The 21,831-nt window shown below is 44.7% G+C and overlaps 1 protein-coding gene across 15 annotated transcripts in view; it reads left to right on the top strand.

Annotated features, from left to right (window-relative positions):
- ank3b (ankyrin 3b) overlaps nt 1-21,831 on the top strand; it is a 137,717-nt gene that overhangs the window by 66,486 nt on the left and 49,400 nt on the right. For 11 of the 15 annotated variants that reach the window (XM_061226328.1, XM_061226256.1, XM_061226283.1 and 8 more), the window contains exons 4-15: nt 374-472; nt 5,733-5,831; nt 8,363-8,548; nt 9,307-9,330; nt 11,843-11,941; nt 14,567-14,665; nt 16,417-16,515; nt 17,938-18,135; nt 18,927-19,025; nt 19,251-19,349; nt 20,330-20,428; nt 20,946-21,143. In XM_061226328.1, coding sequence (XP_061082312.1) covers nt 374-472; nt 5,733-5,831; nt 8,363-8,548; nt 9,307-9,330; nt 11,843-11,941; nt 14,567-14,665; nt 16,417-16,515; nt 17,938-18,135; nt 18,927-19,025; nt 19,251-19,349; nt 20,330-20,428; nt 20,946-21,143 — 1,398 coding nt within the window. The remainder of the gene's footprint in view (nt 1-373; nt 473-5,732; nt 5,832-8,362; nt 8,549-9,306; nt 9,331-11,842; nt 11,942-14,566; nt 14,666-16,416; nt 16,516-17,937; nt 18,136-18,926; nt 19,026-19,250; nt 19,350-20,329; nt 20,429-20,945; nt 21,144-21,831) is intronic. The other 4 variants (XM_061226363.1, XM_061226353.1, XM_061226336.1 and 1 more) reach the window with 1 other exon arrangement.

Below are 21,831 nucleotides of genomic sequence, written 5' to 3'. Positions count from 1 at the left end.
TAAAAAAGCAAATATTTTCGACTTGAGAGAAAAATTTTTAGATGCTTATTTCAATAATGAAATGCTTGTTAAGACACTTCTTGCAGCGGAAATAGTAAAGCTGAGAGAGAGAGAGTCGCGTGGTCACACAAAACATGCATGCGTCTGCAAATGCCTGTGGATTCGAATGCACTGAGCCCTTATTAAAAAATACAGAGTGCTAAATAGTTTTATAGTCGTAAACATGCGCGGAATGAGGGATGTATAAATAGAGGGGGGGCATGGGAAGTGCAGGCCGGCTTTAGAGCGCAGGCCAGCTGGTCCGCAGGGGCCGGGGGGGCAGGCAGGTGGAAAACACATCACCCAACTTCCTCTCATGTCTCTGTTGATCCAGAAAGGCAACACCGCTCTTCACATAGCCTCGCTCGCCGGACAGACGGACGTGGTGAAGGAGCTGGTGACCAACGGAGCCAACGTCAACGCGCAGTCTCAGGTAAGAGGCCCCGCGTCCATAACGCATTTCAGGACCCGCATACGTTACACACTTAACGACCTGCTTACGTAACACACTTCAGGACCTGCTTACGTTACACACTTAAGGACCCGCGTCCATTACACATTTCAGGACCTGCTTACGTTACACACTTCGGGACCTGCTTACGTTACACACTTCAGGACCTGCATACGTTACACACTTCAGGACCCGCGTAGGTTACACACTTCAGGACCTGCTTACGTTACACACTTCAGGACCCGCGTAGGTTACACACTTCAGGACCTGCTTACGTTACACACTTCAGGACCTGCATACGTTACACACTTCAGGACCCGCGTTGGTTACACACTTCAGGACCTGCTTACGTTACACACTTCAGGACCTGCTTACGTTACACACTTCAGGACCTGCATACGTTACACACTTCAGGACCCGCGTTGGTTACACACTTCAGGACCTGCTTACGTTACACACTTCAGGACCTGCTTACGTTACACACTTCAGGACCTGCTTACGTTACACACTTCAGAACCCGCATAAGTTACACACTTCAGAACCTGCTTACGTTACACACTTCAGGACCTGCATACGTTACACACTTCAGGACCTGCTTACGTTACACACTTCAGAACCCGCGTACATTACACACTTCAGGACCTGCAGACGTTACACACTTCAGAACCCACGTACCTTACACACTTCAGAACCTGCTTACGTTACACACTTCAGGACCTGCATACGTTACACACTTCAGAACCCACGTATCTTACACACTTCAGAACCTGCTTACGTTACACACTTCAGAACCTGCTTACATTACACACTTCAGAACCCGCGTATCTTACACACTTCAGAACCGGCCTACGTTACACACTTCAGGACCCGCGTCCTCCAGGTTAACATCACTCATCTCCGTTCTCCATGTTACGTGTGCTTACATGAGGTGTGGGACAAGGGTGTGTCCGATGGGGTGGCTGGGGCGACACCGGCCACCTCTGAAATTAGTTTGGCCACCCAGGGTACCATCCCTATTTCTCCACTGAAAATAGCACATTATCATTGGCTAATATGTTGGCGATAGTCTGCCCCCCCCCCCCCCCCCCCCATGAAGAGAATCCTGGTATGTCAGCCTCCCCTGGTGTGGGAGGGGCTGATGTACAGGAAATGCTGTTTGTCCTGTGGTCCCCCAACCTCTGGCACACATCCCAGAATGCACAGCGCCTCAGACTCATATCACTACCATCACGCCACGCACTGCTGTATCACTAACTGCATTGTTACGTGGCTGGCATGACTAATCAAACTGCCTGAGAGAGAGAGAGAGTGTGTGTGTGTGTGGATTCCCAATGACATGGCTGAGTACTAAACACATGGCTGTGTGGGTTCATGGCCACACACACACACACACACACACACACTCAGGCACACAGTCATGATCATGCGCGCACACACACACACACACACACACACAGACACACACAGCAATACGGACCGATGCATGCATGCACACACACTCAGACACACAGTCATGCTCATCTCATGCACACACACACACACACACACACACACAACCATACAGGCAGTCACATGCAAGCTCACACACTCACACACACAGTCATGCTCATGCACACACACACACACACACACATGCACAACCATACACACAGTCATGCTCATGCACACACACTCTCACACACACTCACTCACACAAACAGTCATGCACACACACACACACACACATGCACAACCATACAGGCAGTCACATGCAAGCTCACACACTCACACACACAGTCATGCTCATGCACACACACACACGCACACACATGCACAACCATACACACAGTCATGCTCATGCACACACACTCTCATACACACTCACTCACACAAACAGTCATGCACACACACACACACACACACACACTCACACACACAGTCATGCTCATGCACACTCACACACACACACATACGCACTCACACACTGCTTTCGGCAGTGCATTTCAGGGTTTTAAATAAACAGTGTAGGTGCTATAGAGGGGGCCGTTATAGCCTGCTTCACCTTCACACAAGCACATGGTTTCACCAGCCGCATTCTGCTGAGAGATAGAAAGTACAGTAAAACCAGGTAAAACCTGGATGCAGAAATCAATCTACCCTCAACAGAATGCCTTTATGAAAGGCAAACCAATGGAATAAAAGATCCAAAGCACTGACAACCGGCTATTCTATCCCTAAAGTTAGTTATTAGGGAGTTCTGGAAAAATGTCCATCGCCTGAGTACAGTTGCTCCAGTCATCCTCCATGACGTTTATTAATCAGAATGGCCTAATTTCCCAAGCTTTTAGCTTGCAGGGATGTGACAGGGTTACCAAATCACCTCTGTTCAGTGTGCATTGCATTGCATTGTATAAATTCTAGTCCACACATTGATAATGTTCCCAAGATGAATTTCTCATTGTAGGCAAAACCAGTCATCCAGAAAAAGAAACATTGAAAATAAAAGTTAATTAATTCAATTCACAGACGAAATTGGAAACCCACACATCAACCTTATTATCTTCTAATTATAATGAAACGTCTCCAACAGCGAATATACGACATTGCCTTCCTATTACAATGTGTCCTCAAAGAGTTTCAAGAAGAGCTAAACATCGTCCTCCTCTAACTGGAAAGTGTACAATTAACCTCCTACCCCTGGGTTGTACAGTACATTAGCTCCCTGCACTGCTAGCACATTTGACGTATGGTTTACATCTTCAAATCGAAAAGCTTCACCACGGCATGTGCAAACCTCAGCATGATATAACCCTCAGCTTCCCAATGGCAAATAAAACGACTGCGTTTCTATTATAGGGAATCTCATAGTATTTGTAACCAAAGAAATCTCATCCAAAACGGAAAAAAACAACCAATTAGCTGGACACACAGCAAGGCAGATTTGAATAAATTCAGCTCCACAATCCTATAAAATGCTAAATAATCAATGAAGCCAGCAAAATAGAGAAGGATTTTACTTCCTTGACTAACACAAATGTCTAACACAAGTGTTCCCATGGTACAGGGGACCAGGGATTGATATTCCATCAAAGACACCACTGGTTACTGGAGGTACTGCAGTTTATTAACCCTCAAGGGACTGATTTTCTTCTGAGCTGCCAGAAGAAGATATAATATTTTTTTTAACCGTACTCATCCCGTTGTTTAGTGGTATGCTGTGCACTCTGGTGCCAAAAAGGCATCAATGCACATACTCAGGTGCAAATTGCAGATGTGCACAGGCGAATGGCAGCCTCCATGAACTGGCTTCATATGCCACTAAGCTGCTCCCATAGGAATCCATGAAACCGGTAAGTGCCAGCTCTTATAGATCTCTGAAGCATGAGCCGCCAGCCACCATTTGCTTTCACTCCACAGTCTGCATGTGAGGCCTACAGTGTGTGCTTCTCATGCCCAGCTGGTGCTGGGAGATTGCAGGCATCCGATCCCACAGAGGAGTTTCCCTTGTACATTAAAGCGGGTTAAATCCTACCGCATGAAACCCACCCTGCCCTGGGTAACAGCATGGCTTAGTACTGAACTGTATATACAGCTGTTCAGCTTTCAGCCACAGTCAGCACTTGCACTTACAGCACACGAGTAGACTCATGACTCACCAGTACACTCAATACGTGCTGGAATACTGAAGCCTCGTGATGATTTTAAATTACACATATCGGTGATAAACTCCCTCAGCCTCGTGTAAGACTAACACTAATAGAAATATACATACGGGTATATGTGTTTTTTTTACATTGCGTATGTATGTCTGACTTGTTTTTCTTCACTATCTTTCTTTCTAAAATATATTGAAAAAGTGTCAAGACAGACACTATGACTTGCGCATATTTAAAATGGAAATGAATTGTCTGAGAAACTTAGTAACCAAGTAATAAAAATAAGAGTAGACTCCACTCGAAGAGGTGTGCTGTGGGATACTCACCTCACATTGACCAGGAGGGCCCTTGTGTTTTTTTAATTAGAAACTTGTATTCAGAAACCCTCTAATTGTATCTCTGTAATTGCCTGATGCATCATATTCGAAGGCTGCAGCATGCTAATGCGCTAGCTTTGTCTTCTCAGGCCCGCGGCTCTTGAGCTAATTGCTCCACATGTTTATGAATATGCACAGAGTTCTCATAACTGCACAGGCTGCCTGCGGGGATAGTCTGGGTCTGGCCGGGCCCTAAATTCCTTCTGTTATAATGTCAGCACTGAACTGATCACATTCGCTGTACTGCGGGTGCTGTTCCCATCTTGTTTATATCATTCACCCAGGAAACACGCTGATAATCCAATATGATTAATCTAATTTGATCTAATATGAGTCACCTGGAAAATACCCAAATTGGATTCTCCCATGGGAATGTGTCATGGCTGCATTTAAAGTTTTCAAGCCTGCGAGTGTATTTTTGTCTTGTTTTGTTTTCGTCTCAGTCTTGTCTGAATCTTCAGTACTTAAGCATTTAGGGGATGAAGCATTTGTGGAGATGTCCTTGTAGCAGTGATGGGTGGAATGCAGAGTGAAATGATACTGCATTTACTCGTCACACACTGGGTAGCAGTGCAGTAGCACTGGATCCCTGTGCATTTTTCTCACACGCTTAGCCAAGGATAGAAGAATCAGCAAAACCTGCAAGGGTGATTTTTGTCAGCGGAAACTAGTATGGCTTATACATAGTGTTTTACTCTGTTACACATGATATACGTCCTTATTTAGTGCTCAAATTTAGAAGGGGAGAAAGTAAATGTGTGTCCTAATGGTGTAATATGTGCATGCAATATAGCTAATGGTTTTGCTCCTGGAGAGATCTCATGGGACAACCTACTTGCTTTGTGTTTAATTTGTCTTTATGAAATGGTAATAGAAGCAGGTGCAAAATGTGATTAACAGCAATGCCCTGCATAGTACTGTCTGTACCACCATATTTGTGTGTGTGTGTGTGTGTGTGTGTGTGTGTGTGTGTGTGTGTGTACGTATAATTGCCAGTGTTACAATTTTATGATGAACACTATTTTACTCATAGGTCATCAAATGGGTACATCTGATTATTATGACAATTCAGGGTTTTTTCTATTATTGACATTTTCCCAGCATTTTCCCTACAGTATATATATATATATATATATAATACAGAGAGGGCCCATACAGCGCTGCATGCACACTGAGGTATGTGAGATGTGAGTGGGGTGAAATGACGTGTCCTGCTCTCTCTCTCTGTAGAATGGCTTCACGCCGCTGTACATGGCTGCCCAGGAGAACCACCTGGAGGTGGTCCGGTATCTCCTGGACAACAACGCCAGCCAGAGTATCGCCACTGAGGTGAGCAGCTCTCTGTCCTACTGCCCTGCTGACCCTGCTGGACTACAGTGCAGGGTGGCCATTTTACATTGTGCTCAGTCAGCCAGTCTCAAGCATGCGTTATAGTCAACAACACGTTTGTTGCATTTGACTTCTTTTCTCAGTTTTCTCTGGGCTTCATTTTCTGATTGAAAGGCCCTCGGTGCCTTCTGAAGTCTGGGTTCTTTCCAGTGATAAATTGCATCTATAAACATGCCCTGAAGCCTTGAAACATAACCACTGTTGACAACCTGAATAACAGAGAGCTGTTCCATCAACAAGCCACCATAATGTCTGTGGCAGAATCATGAACTGGGGACACATTCAAAGCTGCATTTTAAAACAGGTTGTACTCGGACTTGATGTAGGTTTTTACATTATGAAGCAGGTCAGGGACAGGCCAAAACAAATCAATTTTCTGTTGGTCTTGGGTCCAAATATATGTTTTATACTAAAACCTGTATTTTCCGTTTGAAAATAGCACCTAGTAGGCCAGAACAGTTCAGATATGAAATGTCACCCCCTCACCCCATTTGGCAAGCTGTTCCCTCTGTAGCATCATATCGCTCTGCATCTGCTGTCCAGTTCTGTTGGTTCACTCTACAACTGAAAATTGTGAAAGCAAAGAGACTGAAATTAATAAAGGTTTCTTGCACAAATTGCTTTGTATGAAGAAAACACAGAAATAGTGATGTTTTCAATGAAACATTTAGGTTCAACAAAACTTCAAAAATGTTGTTATCAAAAAAGATTTGTGGTGTATTTCTATGTCACATTAATCTCATAGTTTAAAAACAACTTTTAAAAAAAGCTAATTTAAGTAGAGACAAAAATCCTGTCAGCCAATGTGTATTAAACTATATATTAATCATGCTGGGTTAGGCCTATGTATAAACTGTCGGATTATCTAGATATTGATTACAGTAGCCTATTCACTTTAGCTTGCAATTAATTGCAATTAATTGTGTATGCCTATATCATACGTTCATTTTTAATCTGATAAAGAATGTGGATTTCAGCTTGGCCATGCAATATTTGAAGCAATTATTATATTCAGTACATAACTACGTGGATCTCTGTTCAGTGGGTTGACTAGTATTGACTTTGCTGAAGAATATAGGAGCTTGTAGGACTGACTGTCACTGAGGGAATGCAAAAATTCTAACATCTGTTTGGGGTTGACACGTTAATGATTGTCTGGGCACGCCAGGTGTGGCAAGGCAGAACATTCTAGGCATGAAGAAGAGAAATGTCCTAAGGGAGGTGTTTTCACACAGCCACCTAGAGAGGATATTCACCTGCTAGACACCCTGCTTTTCTCCAGTGTTAGTGTAGTCAAACCCGGATAAACGTTGCTCTTTATCCCGTGTCTGAGGGCAGTGAGTGCAGGGGCACGGACATCTTCTTTCGAAGTGAAGTGACCTTTTGGATCTCCATATAAGAGTAGAATTTTCTTGACAACAAAAACGCTTGGCGCGATTTACACCGTTACCGGGCTGTAACGGAAACCTCAGTTTTTCCGTGCGTCAGAGCCTAGCTCGCCCTGCAGGCGCGGCGGCTATTCGGGAGCCGTCCTTGAGAATATACGAGACCACTGTGCAGCCCGAGCTCCGCCAGCCTGAATTATGTATGATAGGGAATATATATCCATGTTTGAAGCAACTCCCGCTGGTTAATAATTTATGTTTCATGGGCAGGCTTCTAATAAAAATACAGTCCCGTGGCATGAAAAAGATCAAAAAGATGAGCGAGAGACGTCATTGGTTGTAATGCAGAAAAACGAGCGTTAATATTACCGATCTAATAAAGAGAACAAAGACCGCTGACATAGTATTTGCTGATACTGTGCTATTTCTTAGACTCGATTTTTCCCCAACCTGTGATAATTCATGATGAAAATCATTTTGATGTTCTCTCATTGAATTGCCCTTTAGGTTACGCGGCTGTGGTAAATAGTCTTCAGTGTGTGATTGCCGCTACATTTTCAAATGTACAAAAACATTGAATGGAATAGAGGAGTTTGAAGATGTTAGTTATGCCAGTTAAACAGTTAAGGCAATTCGATATTTGCCTAATATTTAAAATGTCACATTCCAATCCCAAGGATAATTTAGTTCAGGCTGCACTACTTCCATAATCAAACTTAATAGGCTGAGGAATGCTGGAAAAGAGGTCTGGCCTGCTGCAAAACAATGGATGCACAGTATGGAACTCGGGTTCTAAAAATACTCATTATGTACAATGTTGACATTTGTATTTTTCGTCCTTTGAAATCTCGTTATCCTTTTTTTCTGTACTTCGGCTTCCATGCCCTGGCGGAAGTTGGTATTGTGCATTGTTCTGCTCGCGTACTGTAAGTGAGATATAAGCTCTGCAATTCCACCAGGCTGGATGTGGTACTCACTAAGGTACAACACCACAGACATTGCACAGTAAGTGTAGCGGGTGGTAAACGGGTGTTGTGATTAGCTTGTGTGCTAACCGCGCTATGTGGCGCTCCCTCTCCCCGGCAGGACGGCTTCACCCCCCTGGCGGTGGCGTTGCAGCAGGGGCATGACCAGGTGGTGTCCCTGCTGCTGGAGAACGACACCAAGGGCAAGGTGCGGCTGCCTGCGCTCCACATCGCCGCCCGCAAGGACGACACCAAGGCGGCCGCGCTGCTCCTGCAGAACGACCACAACGCGGATGTGGAGTCGAAGGTGCGACCCCCGCCCCACTCCCCGCATCATACACCCTCTATACGGGCAGGGATTTGTTTTTCGGTTGGGTTTAATTAACTTGATGGTGCTGGATGGTAATATGTAGTATATGGTGGATACAGCCAAATTCATTAAAAAGGAATGTTTCAGTATTTTATTCTGTCGCATTACATTACAATGTTCAATTAACATCCTCTTATTGAACACAAATCAATTATGTCATTAACTTTACACAAAAACTTTATACCTAGATGAAAGCTGATATATATGTGATGTGATAATATACCAGGGATTTATACCAAAACGTAATAGTCTAAATCGACGTTATAATGGCACTGCTCCACACGCACAGCTATGTGACAGATCCACAGCTGGGTGTACTTGAAAGAATGATGAAATTAGCTGTAATTCAATCCCTAGATGGCAGCATAGTTTGCATTCGGAAAACACAAATGCAATTTTCCAACTGCAGCAATTCTTGTGTAACCCTGTTGACATCACACAGTGCAGGTAGTGGAAATTATTTTAATATTCCCAGAGATGAACCGTGAAACTATTGAGTACCTCTGGATGAACCAATCCTCGTAATGTTATCTAAACAGAAGGCACCATCCAGTTGAGCTGTGCTGTTTTTTCTGTTTTATTCTCACGACTCCTCCTACCATGTCGACATCCTATAGCTTGGAGCTTCCATTGTGACATTGTGTCCACTAACAGTCCATTCTCTCTTCCCTCGGCTGGTGGTTGTGCACCCATAGATGATGGTGAATAGAACGACAGAGGTATTATATATGCATACTCTACTCTGAACACTGCACACTCCCATAGCCTAGTGCTGCTGCTACTGCTGCTGCTGCATCATCTCTATCCTCTATTTATGCATTCCCTTTTATTTACCTTTAGTTTTTTTGCTAGACTTGTGCTTTTAACTGGGAAAATGTAGCATGTATTTCTGACCAAGGTCCAGGTTCAGTCTAACCGCAATATGCTTTTTCCTTGGCATCTTTTGAGTATTGATTTTAAGCAAGTGTTTTTTTATTTTATTTGATGCCCTACTGCTTCGAGATATGTGAGCTTGGCGGTCTGTGAAATTAATTCTGAAAAACTTTAAATATAAAAATGTTACGCTTGCTTAAAATCTTGACTCAGAGGCGAGGGTAAAGGACACTTGTGGTCATGTTGAATCTGGACTATGAACTGAGGAGATCTGCAGCTGAAGGCTAGGCTTCCTGTACCAAAATGAAAAGCACAGTAATCCCTAAAATACCGAGTGACATCACATCGTGGCTTGACTTCGCATGATGTGCATGTTGGGTGGTGTGGGGACCATCGAAGCCTGTGACCAACTGTTCCCACCAGCAGAGGGCAGTGGTGAGGTGGCACTGTAGTAAGGTACTACAGCAGCGGTCCTCACGCCTGGTCCTGGAGAGCCGCAGTGTGTGCTGGTTTTTGTTTTCGCCTTAATATCACCAACCAATTCAGACCCAATAAACCAGGTTAGTTAACTGTCATTAACTGTGTTAAATGACCCAATTGAGTGCTGAGTAAACCCGGCACACACTGCGGCTCTTCAGGACCAGGACTGAGGACCACTACACGGTACAGAGGAACCTGGCTGCCCAGCTGCAGAGAAGCTTGTCTGCTAGTCACTGGTCTGCCTTTGGGCCTGGATCCTCAGGCTTGTGCATGACACTTACCCTCGCAGGTGTCGGCGGAAGACAAGGGCTCCTAATGACTGCACAATCTGTAGTCCTGCTCCAAACGCGGTTTATTTTACATATTTCTGTCGACAGGCAGAATGGCTGTAAAAAGCTCTGGCATTTGTAGATGAAAGTCTTCATAGAAGGCTTGGGGGCACTGTGTGTCATTGCAATTATGCATGATATTTTCTATTTTAGTAAATAAATAACAGTTGGTCATGGGGAAATAAATTCTAAATTCTTGCTGCTCTTTTCAGTTACTGTAGATTACTCCCCTCATTTGCAGACATGAACATACGGGCCCTGTGCTCCAGTGGTTCATAAAAGCGATACTTCCTTTCAAATCTGGCTTGGTCCAGATATGTATATAAATATAATTCATATAATGAGGGGATAAGATGACTTAGATACCGTAAGGGATTATTGCGTTATAGTATCTGAAGGCCTGAAAGGTTCACATTGGGGCAGTCATTGTCTTCCTTGTCCTGGTGATCTCTAAACACTATTAGTAGCCCATATGGATCACCAGATAACATTTTACACACTAACATCAGTAACCCATACAAATCTCTGGGAAACGGAGAAAGCTGCACTTACAATAGGTTCCATTTAAAGCAATTTATTCTATTAATGTCAAAGTTAAACTATGTCCTTGTTCTAACTTTGGGTTTCTCAATAACATTACAGGACCTGAATATCAGTAATTAATCTGCAGCTAAAGTATGTAATAATGAGTCTGTCACACTCACTCCCCATAAGCAAGATGAACAACGTGACCACCTATATGTCAAGATGGCATGTTGTGCATTTCAAAGGAACCTAGAGGAAAATTGATTATTCCAAATTCATTATTGTATTATTACTTATATCACATTGCACATTGTCCCTAATTTAATTAAGTTGCATAATCATGGTTACAGATCAGTGTGTACAGATCTTTTTTTTCTGCACAGTACAAAAAATCCTGTCTTAACAAGAGTTTTAGTCTTGTAACTCGACTTCTTCCTCTCATGTAGAACATATCGGCTTGTTTTAGGTTCCTGTTTGCTTGATAAGTGATGTTCTTTCCCCATTGGCAAATCTTGAAATGAGTCAAACTCTCACCTCATTGGCAATATTTTTGTAATAAATGGCATGAGAGTATAAATCTAAATATAAGACTTAATATAAATACTTGTTGAGATTGACTTATTTTTTGGTTTTTGCTGTGCAAACCTGAACTATGGTACCATGATTTCCTCTTTGCTATGGCTAGAGTAGTGAAAGGCTTCCTGTTTCAAAGAAGCTCTGCTTTACTATTGGTCCAAATAAAGCTGGAGCAGAATCCCTCCGTTCTCACACGTGAATGATCCTCACTCTGCACTCCTGTCGACTCCAGGAAGCCCTTGTGAACCCTGCGCTTAACAGATTCGAAGCTCCTTCAGTCTGTACTAACATGGTTCACCGGTGCCTGGGCGGGGGTTCTGGCTTGTGCTGCACTGTCTCCTGAAGCATAGAAGCTTGCACCCATTGCACACGTGCTAACCTGGTGTCCTCCTCGTGAGCGCCCCCTGTGGCTGACTGTGGCTGTGTTTTTTCTCTCCCCCCGGGACAGAGTGGCTTCACCCCGCTTCACATCGCCGCTCACTACGGCAACATCAACGTGGCCACGCTGCTGCTGAACCGCGGCGCGGCGGTGGACTTCAAGGCCCGGGTAAGGCCGGCTGTTTCCCACACACGCCCTGGGGGTGACCACACACCCCGTGCTGCGCCTCCTCGAAAACCAGTCTCCCCAGCCACCTCCTCCAGCCCTCCCCCTCCACAGAGGAAAATGCTGCCCATGTGAAAAAATCATATAGTTTGCATTCTTGATATAAACGCCGGGGCGGCCTGTAGCGTAGTGGTTAAGGTAAATGACTGGGACACGCAAGGTTGGTGGTTCTAATCCCAGTGTGGCCACAGTAAGATCTGCACAGCTGTTGGGCCCTTAAGCAAGGCCCTTAACCCTTAGGATTGTCTCCTGCTTAGTCTAATCAACTGTACCTCGCTCTGGATGAGAGCGTCTGCCAAATGCCAATAATGATTATACTTAAAGTTTTCTCCCTGGTGTAAAATCCAGCTTGATCGGCTTGAAATTACCGGCTACCATCCATTTCAAAACTTGAAAAAAGCTTTCAAAGCCTGAGCCGGTCAAACCATGCTGAGTATGGAGCTGGGATTATCTGGTTAACCACCTACCAGCTGTTTCAAAACCTAGCTTGAGCTATTATATAAAATAGTATACTTTGGGTACACTTTTTTCCCACGGGTGTATCTCCATTCAGTCCTTGTGTAACTAAAAAAGCACCATCTTGCATGCCCCACACATTCTCTGGATCATTAGCACTGTGCACATAGCTGGAGGCAAAATGGCTTCTTTCTGTCTGACATCTGAGAAACTTGGTCTTCCTCCCCTGTGAAGACATTACACACACAGAGGGTGTGAGAAGGCCCTCGTAGCTGTGGTCAGTGTACAGGCTAGCGCAGTCTTAGCAGAGGCCCTCACAAGCATGCATGCTAACCCTGGTGTAAAATCCAGCTATGACCAGCCTGAAAGGACTAGCTACCAGCTGTTTCAAAACATAGCTTGAGCTGGCCAAACCATGTTGAGTATGGAGCTTGTCTGAACCGGACAACCAGCTGTTTCAAAAACTAGCTTGAGCTGTTTTTTTTCGGCGGGGAACACACGCACACTCGCCCACGCCCACATCACACACACACTCACTCACACACACATTGCACACACATTGCTCATACACATATCGCTCACACACACATCACTCACACACGCATTGCACAAACACTCACCCACATACTCTCGCTCACACACACACATTTTTCACCCACAAATCACTCACACATCGCTCACACATACTCACACACACTTCGCTCACACACACATCGCTCACATGCACATCACTCACACACACTCACTCACACACACACACATCGCACACACACACTCACTCACTCACACACACACACATCGCACACACACACTCCCTCACACACACACACATCGTTCACACACACTCACGCACACATCACTCACACACACGGGCCCGCGGTGACTGGCAGGCCCTTCTGCTTGTCCCCGCAGCGTGTGAAATGCGAGCGCGTGGATTATGATGGAACGCAGGCCCGCAGTTCAGAGGAACAGCCCTGGCTGGCGGGGGGTGTCAGGACACTCCAGGCCCTGGCCAACAGCTCCAGCGGAGCTGAAGAATGCGCTGGGGGTATACCTTACGCTAGGCCATGAAATATGAGTGGCGGGCCCGGCCTTTCTTGGACTGGAACATGGTGCCAGAGAGAATCCCCCTGGCAGTTGTGCTCCCAGGGGGGTGGGGGGGAGGGAGAAGGAGGGATTTTGAAGATTAAATGTCTTGTTCCTTCACATCCATGAAAGATTGTTCCTTTTCTTCATGGAGTAGATCTTGCTAGTTTCCTTCCATACTCTGTTGGGGACACATAACACAAAGCCTCATGTAATACTGTTAATAATGATGACTTAATACGACACCTTTAAGTGCTTTGAAAACGTATTGTCTGTCCATGTCAGTGACTACACTGGAATACACCTTTACAAAGAGATCAGGTAGCAGCTGTTTGTCTGCGTGTTAATGGCTGTAAAGCCAGGAAAAACAAAGTATTGGAAGTACATACAGTGTAGCAGTACTGTGGCAGGTGAATATGGAAAGTTTACACTAGAGGGTGCTGTTACTCAATTCTGTTTCCCTGCTTTGATTCAGTCAAACATTTCCGAACTAAAGTAAAACAAAATACTGATTTACTGTGTTTTACTTGGAATGGATATTGAAGTCATGGCCTTCTTTTAAATGGTAATTATATTTTGACATAAAAACCGTAAGTCAAGCAAACATACCCTCCTTTAATAATAATTGCTGGTTTTGATGGTTGGCATTACCTTGTTGCGTGTTTGCTGTTGATGGCACAGGAATGAATGAGACAGCTGGAACTGTAATGAGTAGATGCAGGGCTGTATTTCTGGGATCATAACACATCTAGAGTATGTGGGAGTTGAATAGTAAGAAGTATCAATTCAACCTCTTTCACATCTCATTGTGTACATTAATATATTGCATTATGTAAGGATTTTAGATACACCAGAGTCTTTTCAGGGTTTACTAGATTATTAGTTTCATTGATATTAAAATAGCTGCAATTGGGTCAATAGCACTAGATAATTATACAGATGAAAATAGTCAGACTGAATCAATATTGAAAAACGGAGGATGCCTTAAATATTCATATCTTAACGCCGCACTTTTGACTTTTGCAGAATGACATCACACCCTTGCATGTCGCCTCAAAAAGAGGAAACAGCAACATGGTCAGACTGTTGTTGGAGCGAGGAGCGAAAATCGATGCCAGAACCAAGGTGAGACCCCGCCGTGCCTCTGAAACACACCATGTGCTGGTGCTAAATTAAACTCGCACTGTGGAGAACGTTCGCTTGGATCTGTTATTTCCTGCAACGTGTTGCCATACAAAAGCTAGCCCTGCCAGCTCTGCACAAATAATGTAAAACAGGCACGGACATGCCGGACGATATTTCCTTAAGTAAACTGTGATTACAACCACGAGCCATGGCTTTGGTGTGGATAATTTTAAGGCCTGCCTGGGAAGTGAATCGTCTGAAGCCTGATTCATTCTTGACCAAGCAGCCTCTGTATGGATGGGCTGTAGGCTACAGTACTGCCCAGAGACTCCGTATGGATGGGCTGTAGGCTACAGTACTGCCCAGAGACTCCGTATGGATGGGCTGTAGGCTACAGTACTGCCCAGAGACTCCGTATGGATGGGCTGTAGGCTACAGTACTGCCCAGAGACTCCGTATGGATGGGCTGTAGACTACAGTACTGCTCAGAGACTTTGTATGGATGGGCTGTAGGCTACAGTACTGCCCAGAGACTCCGTATGGATGGGCTGTAGGCTACAGTACTGCTCAGAGACTCCGTATGGATGGGCTGTAGACTACAGTACTGCTCAGAGACTCTGTATGGATGGGCTGTAGGCTACAGTACTGCTCAGACACTCCGTATGGATGGGCTGTAGACTACAGTACTGCTCAGAGACTCTGTATGGATGGGCTGTAGGCTACAGTACTGCCCAGAGACTCCGTATGGATGGGCTGTAGGCTACAGTACTGCCCAGAGACTCCGTATGGATGGACTGTAGGCCACCGTACTGCCCGGAGACTCCGTACGATGGTTGCCTTTCATAGTTCCAATTAGTTTCAGTTTGTTCTGGTCAGCAGTGCGTGCCACAGAGACTATAACATAGATTTGTTTCTCAATTCGGATCAGTACGGAGCACAGCATACAGATCCTTTTTTTGTCGAGTCTCCATTTTTGCTCCATCTCCAGAACCACTCTATGGCCCCTCCGTACGGTGGCTGCTGGACGAAGCGTGAATCAGGCTTTAGTCGAGGCTTAACTCCAGAGTGAGAGACATCATCAATTATGTGTAGCTATGCAATGAATGCTATACAAATTTCAGATACAATTCGGAAAGTATCGCACAAAATGTCCATGTATGGAGTGGGCTCTTCTGCTGCTCAGATTTTGGCACTGATTTAGCATCTAAATGCTAAAGTTCAGGAAAGCTTGCTGCTCTGATGTATTTTTGTAATTTAGTTTTTCATTATTACTGTTTGCAAAGAGAAAGATTATTAGATTTCAGTTACATTGAGCAATTTTTCATGACACAAAGTATATTGAAAGTGAGTAAGCAAGTTATCTTATTACTTGGCAGCATCATGTTGGTAGATGTGCATAAGATTGATTTTTTTCATAAAACCTCAATCCCGACAAGCCCTTAAGAAAGCAATGGAAGGCTTCTATCATAACAAATTAAACTCGGCATCATAAGGGAGCACAATAAGCCTTTTCTTAATCCGTTAATGCCTCTCCATTTATATGGCTTGATAAAGGTGTTTACAGTCAACCCGATAATGAGACAGTGGAGGTAATGTGCAATACCTTTGTATGGTTCTGACGCCACAGAATGTGTACATTATGAGCATTTTACTGGGTGCAAGCCTATGGATTTTTCTCCTCAGATAGTATAATGTGCCCATGCTGCTATTGACCGTTCTTTGACCTGCTGTTGACGGCTTTTGGCCTGCAGGATGGACTGACCCCTTTACACTGTGGTGCCAGGAGTGGTCACGAACAAGTGGTAGAGATGCTGCTGGACCGTGGAGCCCCCATTCTGTCCAAAACCAAGGTACGGTACATTACTGCATGGTGTAAGACTGGGCACGCTGACATAAAGAGGTTGGAACATTCTCAATTAAGAAGCTGTCTCAGATAGTCCATTGGCAAGGTCTTCATCAGACCACATACAGTGTTAAAAAATGCAGCCCCTTTAATTCAATTCAATTCAATTTTATTTGTACAGCGCCTTTTACAATGCAAGATTGTTACAAAGCAGCTTTATAATCAGCTCACGCCTGAAACCCCCCACAGAGCAAGCCAAGGGCGACAGTGGCAAGGAAAAACTCCCTGACTAACATGAAGAAAAAACCAAACCAAACCAGTGAAGTAACAATGTCCATGAAAAACAAACCCCTCTGTTAGGAATTGGCCACACCACTGCGCACTGGCCTTGTGTTCATGGCCAAAGTGAGTGCTGTTGTAATGACTGTTAGCGTTAGCGACCTGTCATACCAGCCTACCTCACCTCACAGACGCAGGTCCCTTCCTCTGTCCCTTTCAGATGAGTCATACTCGAGTTGACTCTTTTCAGTGTTTTTCAGAAGGCAAAGCTGAATTTGCAGAGGTCATTGTACTGGAGAGAGTTATCATTATCTGCCACAGGGATGGGTGACTCATGCGAATTTAATAGGCTTCCCCTCTATAACATCAGATGTCGTCCATTTCCACGTTTGAGCGACCCCACTAACTCAATACAATTAATGTCAGACACTTGCTCTTGTGTGCTATCACTGAGTATTTATATTTAAGCAATATAGAATAAGATGCTGTGCTGTATCAAGGATACATTAAATTCTACAGGGGAGTTAGGCAGGACACAGTATCAGATTTACAATCACTGTAGAATTCAGTCTCAACCAATCAGCATCCAGGATCGAAACGTCCGGTTTTATAAAAATGAATAATGACATAGCTGTTCTGAAGCTGATTTAGGGCAAGCGCTTTCTATATTTATCAAATTGGTGAAAGCTGTTTTGATTGCCTTGTCAAAGCCCCTGATATCATTTTGAAGAATTTACAAAATTACTGGAGTGGCTCTTCAATATGTCAGTAAACAAGGCTGTGACAGGATTTTCCATTACTGTATGTGTCATGACCTTTATAATGTGTGACATGAGATCTGTCTTCAAAGACACATCTGCAGAACAGTTTTTAAGTGTATGTGAATGTGAAATGACTTTGAATTGCTCATGCTATATCCAGTTACTATCATTTTCTACAGTGGGCAGACTGAAGTCATGTAAATGAGCATGACATTATATGCATAATTATACGTATTTCTGCTGTTTTTTATCTGAACTTATTTTGACCTCATGGACTCTGTCGTCAATAGTTCTTGTTTTCCATTCCCTGGCTGGAAAATATCCTAATGACAGGTTCAGCAGAACGGACGGTGTATAATTTAGTGTAATCTGGTGTCTGTGCTCTGCAGAACGGGCTGTCTCCCCTGCACATGGCCACTCAGGGCGATCACCTGAACTGCGTCCAGCTCCTGCTGCACCACGACGTTCCCGTGGACGACGTCACCAACGACTACCTGACCGCGCTGCACGTCGCCGCCCACTGCGGCCACTACAAGGTGGCCAAGGTCATCGTGGACAAGAAGGCCAACCCCAACGCCAAAGCCCTGGTGAGTGGGACACGAGAGCCTTCAGCTGGGCTTACACTATTTCTGTACTTAGGGCTCCTCCAGTTTATGTTATGCTTGCCGATGTGAGAGCTATTCTGTTCTGAGGGATTCTCAAGTCTTTTCTTATCCTCCCTGGGTGGACAGCCCTTCTGAACTGGAGTCGTCGAGTATATCTTTTATCGTCACAGATGAAAGACCTTCTGTACTGATATGTTCACAGGGCTTTTTTTATCCAGTCTGAGGTGATCCCCCTTCCATACTGAGGGGTTCTCATGTCTGTTTTTAACCTTTGCACACGGTCCCTGGGATTAGCTTCCCCTTACTAAAAAGAGTGGACATTCATACACAAGTGTTAAAACCTGTTTTAAACACAAGGTCAGTGAAACGGCGAGGCATGACTCCGTCTCCGTACTTCTCTCGACATTGGCAGAAGCGAAACGGTTAATAAAAAGACTGGTTTGGCGGAGAGCGAGGGGTATACTGTCATGGTTTTTACTAATTGGAACAATATGGGCGTGTCTCAGAAGTACACTGAAAAAAACTGGAAAAAAATTGGGAAGAAACAAAGAAAGCGGAGAAGAAACATGGCTGTGCCAAAGCTTGGAGAGTGCGCTGCACGGGGACACACTGTGTAGCTCCACACAAAGCAGCGCTTTGCTAAGTCCACACATGTTTATTTGGTTATCCGGACTGGCAGACGAAGCGGCCCATGTTCCAGGGGCCCACTAGTACAGTACAGGCGACGGTGCCAGAAATATCTGACGTGCAGTGCGTGTTTTTTGTATTTTTAGAATGGATTCACGCCGCTCCACATCGCCTGCAAGAAGAACCGCATCAGAGTGATGGAGCTGCTGTTGAAGCATGGAGCATCGATCCAGGCTGTGACTGAGGTAGGCACCGGGTTCCCAGAGTGTCTTTAGCATCTCGCTGCGCACCTCCAGGATCGCTAACCCCGTGCAACGCTTCCCTCAAAGCATCCCGGGAAGTGTGATGCGCAATTAATGTGTTTATTTTTCATGGTCGTCTATTATTAAGGCTATGGTGGAAGGCAGTGTTTTGGCTGTGAGGTGGTGTTTCCCACACATCGTAAGTGACTGTTTGTGGCTCTTTGGCAGTCGGGACTGACACCAATCCATGTTGCCGCTTTTATGGGGCACGAAAACATTGTGACTCAGTTGATGAACCACGGAGCTTCGCCAAACGCAACCAACGTGGTGAGTTGTCTTTTTTTGTTTCTTGGTGTCTGCTTCCAACTCCAGACAGCACTGGAAATGTAATAAAATATATAAATCTTAACAAGCATTTTAGTGTTATATTTAGAAAAATACTTATTTTTTTGACTTTTTTGCTAAATATGGCTAAATAGATTGCCAATGACGCAACCAACGTGGTGAGTTGTCTTTTTTTGTTTCTTGGTGTCTGCTTCCAACTCCAGACAGCACTGGAAATGTAATAAACTATATAAATCTTAACAAGCATTTTAGTGTTATATTTAGAAAAATACTTTTTTTTTTTACTTTTTTGCTAAAAATGGCTAAATAGATTGCCAATGAGATGAGACAGTTTCACTTGTCAAGCAAAAAGTTAAACTTAAAACAAGCTAACATTTTCTAATTGAGAGAAACAAATAAGATTTTAAGTCTCATTACTAAAAGACTAAAACTCACGACAGCCTTTTTGCAGTGAGATACAAACCATTTCATAATGTCAAAACAAGAAACTGGATGGAGTGTCACAGCATTACCCCCTGGGGCTAATTCCTCCCTCAAACTAGACAAGTACCAACTCCCACGTTTGAACATTTTGTTTAACTCTCCCCCCTTGGTACAGTCAACCCTTTTTTGGTAATGACAGGATCACACTTTTTGTGTTTTGTTGCATCTCATCTCGGGCTCAGCTCACAATAGTAATTACAGAGGATTCCCAGCCCGCTCTAAAGTATCACCGTAATCATGCGCTTTCCAGAGCGTTTAGTCGCTGGTGGGACTTAACGGCTCTGCTGTTGTTGCCGTAGAAACATGACTTCAGCTTTGTTGTAGCGAGGCCAGGGCTCTGCCTCTCATTCCAACAGTCATAACAAAGCAGGCAGACAGTATGGAGAGAGGGGCCGGACTTGATGAATGGCTCGCAGGAACAAAGGGTCTGTGTTGTAGCCCATTTGTACCTTTCCAGAACCTCTCTTTCTGTGTTCCAGAGGGGAGAGACCGCACTCCACATGGCGGCCAGGGCAGGGCAAGCCGACGTGGTGAAGTACCTGGTGCAGAACGGGGCCAGGGTGGAGGCCAAGGCTAAGGTACGGCAGCACTAAATGAAGCGATATTAGCCCAGTCTATAACTTTACAAACTGGTGAAGCACTTCCATTACATTTACTGCAGTGGGTCAACGGCACTTTTCTATTATAGAAGCATACTGTACATCACTTGCTTGTGTTGTGAACAAATAGTCAGTGAACTGAATGAAAAAAACTTTTTTCAATGTAATGTATTCTGTACTAGATTCACATTTATATGTATTTATGCAGGAATGGCAGTTGTGACCTCATTTATAAATTCACTTCCAACTTTTGTGTAAATGTTTGCTAACTTTGCTAGCATACCCGCTACAGTTAGTTACAGGAAAAATGTCAAGTTTTACAAGTGTTCCTTTGAATGCTGGAATGTTTACGGACTTTGTGAAGATTTCCGTTACAGCGCAGATGGGTGCAGTATCGGTAATGTAAATACGTCTGTGTGTGAACTATGCGGAGCGGTGGGCCGTGTCGGGGTGCTGACAGACGCTTCTCTCCCTGTCTGTGCCTCGCTGACCGCAGGACGACCAGACCCCGCTGCACATCTCCAGCAGGCTGGGGAAGCCCGACATCGTGCAGCAGCTGCTGCTGCACGGCTCGTCCCCCGACGCCGCCACCACCTCGGGGTACACCGCCCTGCACCTGGCGGCCCGCGAGGGGCACGAGGACGTGGCCTCTGTGCTGCTGGACCACGGAGCCTCGCTCTCCGTCACCACCAAGGTCAGCCGAGCGTCCTCGTCCCCCGCCCCCCCCGGAAACTCTCAGTCTGGATACGAGCCCCCCTACCCTCCCCCGGGAAGTCTTGTGGCCAGGGGGCACAGTTATCTGTGGGGGTGTTGGGGGGGCGAGTGTGAGAGACGCTCCTCCACAAAAGAAATTTCAGACGTTAATTAAATTCTTCTAACCCTTACAGAAGAGAAAATCACTTCGGAAGCCTCAGGTGCTCAAACTAGCCTAATTATTCAGAAAATTTATTCTACTCTCCGAAAAAAATGCAACATAGCCATTTTTTAACAGCAATGGTGTGAGACACCCTGCTGGTACGTGGCTGTTGTTCCTGTTCAGATTACTTTGTTCCTAGTGCCCTGTTTTCCATCTTTCAAGAGTAGCAGAAAATAGAAAATGTTTGAGACAGATTTGGCATTTATGTGTGAAGAAGGGAAAAGCTCACCTATCCATAAAAGGATATCCACAGTATGATGCCTCATGAAGACGAACCATTTCAAAGAGAAGTTATTTATTAGATGTGTGTATGAATGAAATAGGTGAGGATAGTGGCCACAGAACAAAGACCGGTATGTTAGAAGGGTGAACTCACTGTGGGAGGGTTGCTGGAACAGTGTGTCTCCGTGGTTGTGTGTGTGCGCACGTGTTTGGTATCTGAGTGTGCAGTGGCCTGAGCGGTAGT

The sequence above is a fragment of the Conger conger genome, chromosome 2 (assembly GCF_963514075.1).
Source record: "Conger conger chromosome 2, fConCon1.1, whole genome shotgun sequence".
In the NCBI taxonomy this organism is placed as follows: domain Eukaryota; kingdom Metazoa; phylum Chordata; class Actinopteri; order Anguilliformes; family Congridae; genus Conger; species Conger conger.
This window is presented reverse-complemented; position numbering and strand designations above follow the sequence as displayed.